Raw genomic sequence first — 8,490 nt, forward strand, 5'->3', positions numbered from 1 at the left:
TGTGATCAGGATGGACTGTGATCAGGATGGACTGTGGTCAGGATGGACTGTGATCAGGATGGACTGTGGTCAGGATGGACTATGATCAGGATGGACTATGATCAGGACATATGAGCCAAACAAACCCTTTCTTTCCCAGTTGCTTTTGGTAATGGTCTTTACCATAGCAATACAAAGCAAAGTAGGACACAAGGTGATTCATTCTAATTAATTCCATTTACTCTCTTCTGATATATTTCTATTTCAGTCTCTTCATAACAAGCTAACTTAAATTTAGTTGCCTGAAGGAACACTCATCTTATTTGCTCAGTGCTCTGCAGTCTGGACCTCTGTTGTGTGGTAACATGCAGTTGGCAGAAACAAGCTTGAGGATCACACTCAGCTGGCAACCTGGGATTACTGGCCCTCTCCTGTGGTCTCTTCATGGACTTTGTTTACCAAGGTGTCTGGACTTCCAGCTGGGCACCTCAAGTTTTCCAGAATGCAAAGAGCAAAAACTGAAAAGCTTCCTTGAGGTTTGCACTGGGAGTTTGCATCATGTCCCTTCTGCAAGCATCATATTGGTCACAGCTAGTCACAAGACCTGCCCAGTTTTATTGATAATATGTTCTGGTTTTTCATAAAAATAACACTTGCTGTTCCATTCTTTAGATCTTGTCTCTTTGGGAGACAAGATGAATGGATGCATGGATGGGTAGATAGATAGATAGATAGATAGATAGATAGATAGATAGATAGATAGATAGATAGATAGAAAACTCTTAGGCTTTCTCCTTAATTTCTAGTTTTATTTGAATGTTTCCTTCAAAAAGCGATCTTAAAAGGTTTTATAGGAAAACCTTTTAAGATTTTCCTTGCCTCCCAAGAATTTTTTAATTTGAACTCATAATTTATTGAAGATTTCATCAACTGTGAAAGTTTAATGCTTAATTCTTCTTCCTTTTTAATATTTTAAAGTATTACTCAGTCATCTTGTGTCCAGTGTTGCTTTTGAAAGATTTGATGTTGCTCTACTACATTTGAGGATAACGTGTCTCTTCCACAGCTTTCGTAATTTGTTTTTGTCTTGGGAAGTCTTAGATTTCTCTCAAGAGATGCTAGCTTTCCCTTCTACACCTCCCAGAACTGGGTAGAAAGAGAAATAAGAGAGAAACAAGAAGTATTGGGTGAAATTTAAGGCTTTTCCCCTATGCCATGCCGGTACCACCTTAAATCTTGCTTGGTCTGTGCCTCCCCAGCCTCTTTTCAGGCATTCCCTACTGTCTTGATCATTGTTCTATAGCTGTGAAGAAACACCACAACCAAGGCAGCTTATAAAGAAGGAAAGCACTTCTTTGGTCTTGATTACAGTTTCAGAGAATTAGTTCATGATCATCATGGCAGGGAGAGTGGTGGCAGGAAGGGTGGCATGGCACTGGAGCTGGAATTGAGAGCTCACATCCTGATCCACAATTAGGAAGCAGAGAGAAAAACTGGGCTGCAGTGGGCTCTTGAAACATCAAAGCCCCACTCCAGTGACACACTTTCAAGAAGGCCATTTGTGTGATGCTGAGGATCAAACCCAGGCTTCGCGCAGTGGAGCTGCTTCTCCGGCCCACAAAGCTAGTTGTGATCATCAGCAGTTGCTGTTCCTCTACCAGGCCAGTCCACTGAGGAGTTTACCACCATCATCCTTAAAGTGAAAAGGGATATCATCAGAAGAAGGCAACCTCTTAGTATTTTAAATATAAAAACACTAATAGTTGCTGGGGTGGGGCATACAGGAGATGCCCAGGAGGACAGTAGGCAGCATTTATATCAACAATTTGTTCTGGAAGAACTTAAAAGTTTTAATTACACTTATCTATCTGTCTACCTTGCTACCTATTTATGTCTCTATTTATTTCGGGCATGCCACAGCACATACGTGGAAGTAAGAGGACAATTACAAGAGTTTGTTCTTTCCCTTCACAGTGTATGTCCCAGGAATCAAATTAATGTTATGCTCAGCACTAAGTGCCTTTATCCTCTGTGCTCTCCCACCAGCCCTCTGAAGGTATTTCCATGGTGTTGTTACTCTGTTGACAGGTGTTAGCAGGTGGTTGATGCCCCTGGGTCTCAGTGATCTTCCAGATTCAATGTGGGGAAACATCAAAAGAAGACTTAAAAGCTCTCTCCTAGCCAGGCATGTTGGTGTACAGTATGGCTTTAATCCCAGCACTCAGGAGGCAGAGCTCAAGTCCAAACTGGTCTACATAGTGAGTTCCAGGACAGCTAGACCTACATAATAAAACTCTGTTTCAAACAAACCAGCCAAACAAACAAAAAAGCTGTCTCCCAACCTGCTCCTTTTTAGGTGATATGATTTTTTTCCCTCCACCCTAGGTTGTTATCAATCCTTTAATCAGCTTACCAAAAACTTCATACCAGTTTCTCACAGTAAGGGTATCAGATTCATATCCTTCTTCCATATATGGTTTTTCCACCAAACTTTGATCCCAGCATCTTATAAAAATATTAATTAACATTACCCGCTATCCCCATAATTCTGAAAGTAAATTCTGATTTTAGTTTTTTAATTGTCAGTGTGGAATAATCTAGAATCACCTGAAAAGTTAAAAAGTACTGTCTGAATCAAGTTAAACCATGGTATGTCTATATGAGGTCATCTTGGTTGTGCTAGTCAGTATGGGGAGATTCAACCCACAGTGGGCAGCACTATTCCCTAAGCTTGTGGTCATGGACTATGAGGCAAGAAAGTGAGCTGAATGCTAGAACCTGCTGGAGACTAAGTTCTCTCTGCTCTGCCTGTGGATGAGATGTGATTAGCAGTTTTAAGTCACAACCACCTTGACCTCTTTGAAACAGTGGGCTATGACCCAGGATTGTAAACTGAACAAGCCCTAAAGTTTTTTGAGGTAATTTTACCAAAGTAACAGGACATAAAACTAGGACATACATTATGTACATTTTTAGAAAGGAAAAATTTTACCCTCAATAAAATTAAATTACTTCCACCAAAATCACACATGTCCAGGACATGTGTTAGATCCTCAATTTGAAAACATATCTGTCATCCCCATGCTCATGCTTTGCCCCCCCCCCACTAACTTACCTGGTTAATTCTAAAACATAGAGATGCTTAACTTCATCTAAGAAGTTATCAATGTTCTGACAGTGAAAATATGATCTTCATTAAAAGGTAGCTTTTTCTTAATTTATAAGAAAAATATACATTATGGGATTTTTCTCAGTCCTGCAGTTACTATGCCATTGGCACCTGCTCTTCTTGATGTACTCACAAGTCCTATAAGAAAGGCAACTACTAAGGAGAAATAAGTGCTGATCTACTTAGAAATCAAGAAATTTGTATCACTTTGCATTCTGCAGCCCCATAGGAAGATCAACAAGATCAACCAACTAGACCCCCCAGAACTCTCAGGGACTAAGCCATCAACAAAGGAGTACACATGGCTCCAGCTGCATATGTAACAGATGATGGCCTTGTCATGCACCAATGGAAGGAGAAGTCCTTCGTCCTATGAAGGCTTGATAGATGCCCTAGTGTAGAGGAATCGAGGGTGGGGAGGTGGGAGTGGGTGGGTGGGTGGAGGAACACCCTCATAGAAGCAGGGGGAGGAAGGATGTGATAGAGTGTTTCCAGGAAGGATGGAAATCAGGAAAGGGGATAACATTTGAAATGTAAATAAAATATCAATTAAAAAAAAGAAATTTTTATCACTTTACATTCTGGTCTGCTAAGTGGAGAACTATATCATCTATTATAAGGATTTGAATATTCATCCCAGCTAGAAAAAATTTATATCAACATACAAAATCAAATTCATGAATGCTTAATAAGTATATATTTATAATGTATTTTTCATTCTTATTTATTCCCCTAACTTAGATCATGTTTATTTACTTATTTTAGACAGGGTCTTTTTATGTCATCTTTGTTATGAAGAACAAGCTAGCCTCATACTCATGTGCTACATCTGCCTCTGCCTCTGCCTCTGCCTCTGCCTCTGCCTCTGCCTCTGCCTCTGCCTCTGCCTCCTGAGTGCTTTGATTAAAGGTATGTACTACCACATTAGGCAACAATATGTCACACTGGAAAAAAAACATGTGTTATTTTATTTTATTTTGTTCTGTTTTGTTTGAGAAAGAATATCACTATATATCCCAGGCTGGCCCTAAATTCATCATGTACCACAGGCTGGACTTAAACTTGTGTTAGTGTTCCTGTCTGACTGCTGGGATTAGGCATATACCCCCACTTCCAGCATAAAGGTGTGATTTGTAAAAATTATGTTTTGTTACATTTTAATAGTTTATATATAATTTATATAATTTAAATGCTATAAAATATATAATAAAAATTTAATCCACGTCTTTCCTCACATTTCCACATAGTTCTCTCCCCTCAGGAAATACCAGAATCAATTTCTTACATATTATTGCATAGATATGCCAAGGATGTGCAAAATATTATGTGTGTGTGTATATTTGTAAAAGGGAGAATCAAGAGTATTTTCTTTGACAGAATTCAAAGCAGGTGAACATTTGCTCTTCTTTAACTGCTGTTGATAGTAAGGCCAGTTAAAGTTCTAGTTAAATTTTAAACCCACATGCAACAGCAAGACCCTCATGATGAATACTACATACCCATCACCCAGACTGGAAGATTACCTTAGAGTGCTTGTTGGAAGGTTTAATGCTTTTGCAAGTGGGTGGAACCTCTGTTACTTAGGCTGAAGTGTAAAGAATCTGTGCTCATCAACACCAGTCATACTGGGTGTTCCAGTGACTTCAACACAGACTTATTCGGCCACCCTCTTAGTCACTCAGCCATGACCAGACATTCAGAAGAAACTTCTTCATACCATTTCTAGTTGTCAAAAATAATTTGACAAACAACTTCTGTTTTCATTAAGGCATATTGCTATCTGTTTTATAAGCACTGCCTAGATTTTATTCTCAGCACTACATAGTGGCTCACAACCTCCTGTAACTCCAGTTCTAGGGGATCTGATGTCTCATCTAGCCTTTGAAAGCTTCAGGCACATGGGTGCATATACATACATGCAGGTAAAATACTCAGACATATAAAATTAAAAAAATATTTTTAAAGTACTAAATGCACACATGGAACTAACTTGAGTTGTTTTGATTTAGATCTTTTTGTGCAGAATAAAATGCTGAGTCCAAATTTATAATATACACTTATGGGGAGATAACTTCAGGAATTGTCATTGTTTTTTTTCGTTTGAGAAAAGGTCTCACCTTGCAGGTCTGGAACTCACTATGTAGATCAGGCTGTCCTCAAACTCACAAAGGTGTTTGCTTCTGCCTTCTGAGCTCTGGGACAGAAGGAGTCTACTATTATGCCTGACATTTTGTTGGTGGTTTCATAAAGCACGAATCTTACAATATTTATATTTCCATACACAAATCTAATAATTGTAGTAATTTCACTGAGCTATCTCTTGTTTTTCTTAGTTCCACTTACCTATCTGGATGTATCAGGAGAACATGAGAACAATTTTGTAGAATATATCTCTTTCACACATCAATATGATGCCAGGAGAACTCCCAATGAGCCCATCCGAGGAAAGGTGAGGCATTGTTCCAACCTAGTTATTCAGTGCTGTGGGAATGAGTAGATTTGTGGGAGAACTTGTAAACTTTTAAGTCATGCTCACCTTTCTAAAAGTTTATCTAAACAAATAGAGTCATTAGTAGACTAAACTCAGCTACGTGTCATAAAAACCAAGGAATGGCATCATGATTTCGAACTGCAGGGGTTTTGATTTATTTCCTGAAAGCACTTACTAAAGTAATATTGATAAATTTTTAGATGTTCTTAATCTATGTGTGCCAGGAAGGCATATGCAATGTTTATAAGCTGAACAGAATTGAATTGGAATTGCTGGAGTGCTTTCTCCTATCCAGATGCTTGTTCTCATAGCTCATTGTGAGTAATCCTTTTGGACATTAGACACAATCATCAATTCTATGAATTGTAGATTCATCTGCAGTCATAGCAACCTACAAAGCAAAATAATAATAATAAAACTTGATAAAAATGGTCGAGTGCTCTCCAGCAATAGAAAAGCATGCGCTCTTCTTTCACTGTTTTACTTCCCTGCTCTCAATTGTGCTCTCCCTGTTTACAGGCTCACCAGACATTCTGGTGCTGTGTTTAGTTTGGGGGTGAAGTGGCAGTAGATGAAGAGGTAGGGAAACAAGTTCCATCCCTAGAACTTGAACAAACCCATATACTCAACTACAGTTCCTGCTTCCCTGGTTAATGTCAACTTTGCTTTCCTTTCCAGAGACACGGAACCTTCGTGCAGAGAAAGATAAAGCCAGGGACTACGCCAATAGTTCCTGCGGGACCAGAGGTATTATTGAACACTCTAGGGTCAAGTTCATCAGAACAGCCTAAAAAAACAGACAAAGGAAATTCATCAGGAGACAAAGTGACCTCACCAGGCCTGTGCCAACAGAATTCCCAAGAGTTGCTGGAGACTTAGAACAGCTTATCAGAACCAGAAGGCAGCCTAGCCCAGCAGACCCAGAAGCCTGGATATGGGAGATCACTGGAATAGTGTTCTCAACTGTAGGGCAAGCTCTTCTTCCCAGGCATAGGCCTTTAAACCCACTAATAAAAAAGTCAGGGTAAATGAGGGTAAGCTTTGGTGTTCAAGACTGTAATCTTGGAAATGCAGGCAGATTTCCTCAGTGTCTTGTAGACACTTGGCACTGGACTCGTCCATCATTAGAGTTGTTATCAGCAGCCGTAGAACACAGAATTTACATAAACAGGAGAAAGGCAGAAAAGGATCAAACAATGCCTCAAAATTTTAAGTGGCCCAATAAGCAATAGATTATAAAGCACTGTCTTTATTTATAAACAAAACAACTTACAGAAAAACAACCTCTTAAAGGAGAGACCCAGCTTACACGATCATTAATTGCAGCCCTGGAAACAAACCCACTGGTAGGAATGTTGACTTACACTTCATGAAAGTTATGTAATCTTGGGTAAGTTACTTAATTTCTATAGATGTCATAAAATTATTCAGCACGAAATTGAACACATTGATCAATAAATGGTCATTGTAATCCCGTCATTACTACTCCTACACTTAAATTTTATTTTAAGGATACTTTTCTATAAAATTTAAGTCCTCTTCCTTATTCTAAAACGTAGACTCCTCTATACACAGCTGAGAGTGTAGAAATGAAAAGCACTGCCAGCACAGCTGCACACACGCACACACACATACATACACACACATTCACATGCACACCAAGGACTCACAAGTACTGAGGAGATGAAATATCTGCTATTGTTTTAGCTCCATCACTCATCACACTAGCTCAGTTTACTTTTTAGATAGTTTGGTGAAGATTGCTCCTATGGCTCTTCTAATTTGTCATATTTCATGTGCCATGATATGCACATGTAGTTTTGTATACACATAGACTCAGGTGGGAGCATTTGTATTGTGTACAAGCTGAAACAGATGAGATTTTCCTCTGGTGCATACTATAGCTATATGTTTGTTCCTCTAACCCACCTAAGGGATTTTAATAAACTACAGAGAGTAAGTACCATTTTTGTGTGATTAATGCTGATGGTGAGCTGTGTTGCTGCCAAAATTCAGTAGAAAGTAAACAACCAAATATAAACAATCATAAAAGAAATAACCATCTTCCAAAATAGGAAATGTGTTTGTTTCTGCATCAGTGTATAATCTGATGATACTGTCAAGACACACACATTACCTCATCGTTTTAACAGCTCTAGAGTCAGGGTAAAGCTGACTACATATACAGTACCCATTAGTCAAATCATTCTCAGATTCTACCTATGCACCTCAACACCTTCTAAAGCTAGCTGTAGTACTGAAACATTATACTGATGATTGTCTATCAATCTTATAATCAAAGAAGCATTTTCAACTGAGAATGTGCAGCATCTCACTCAACAAACTGTATTGAATCAGGCCAGTAAAAACTCCGATAAAAAGAAAAAAAAGAAGAAAGTTGCAATCAGGTTTGAGTAGGGACCTAAAGACTTGATTTTGAATCTACATTTAAGCAGGTATGCAACCTTATGGTCTCCAAAGCAGAGAGGTAGAATTGAAATCTTGAAGCCAGATTCAAGTGGCTTGCTGCCAATGCAAGGCAGACTCCATTCCATTCACAATGAAGAAGACAGCAAGAAAGTTTGCTTCTTTCTAAACTACAGATAGTTATTACTCCGGTGAGTACTCATGTGCCACATTGCAGTCTGTAATAAGAGCGTATGTGGAGGGTTTCTCATAGTTCACAAAACTAACATTATGAACATCAACTGATGCTTCTGAGATGCCCAACAAAAGCCAATGCAACCCCCACACCAATATATCTCCATGATCCACAGAGGAAGAAAAGATTAAACACAAAATCATACATCTAAGCCAGGAAAGGTGTCTCAAGTCTGTGGTCCTAGCATTC

At 38.9% G+C, this 8,490-nt stretch overlaps 1 protein-coding gene across 1 annotated transcript in view; it reads left to right on the plus strand.

The window, feature by feature from the left end:
* CUNH2orf73 (chromosome unknown C2orf73 homolog) overlaps positions 1-6,677 on the plus strand; it is a 33,926-nt gene extending 27,249 nt beyond the window's left edge. The window contains exons 4-5 of the mRNA XM_031339224.1: positions 5,482-5,597; positions 6,318-6,677. Of these exons, the coding sequence (XP_031195084.1) occupies positions 5,482-5,597; positions 6,318-6,518 (317 nt within the window). The 3' untranslated portion in view covers positions 6,519-6,677. The remainder of the gene's footprint in view (positions 1-5,481; positions 5,598-6,317) is intronic.
* The last annotated feature ends 1,813 nt before the right edge of the window (positions 6,678-8,490 follow it).

Source organism: Mastomys coucha, unplaced genomic scaffold (assembly GCF_008632895.1).
Source record: "Mastomys coucha isolate ucsf_1 unplaced genomic scaffold, UCSF_Mcou_1 pScaffold22, whole genome shotgun sequence".
Lineage (NCBI taxonomy): Eukaryota > Metazoa > Chordata > Mammalia > Rodentia > Muridae > Mastomys > Mastomys coucha.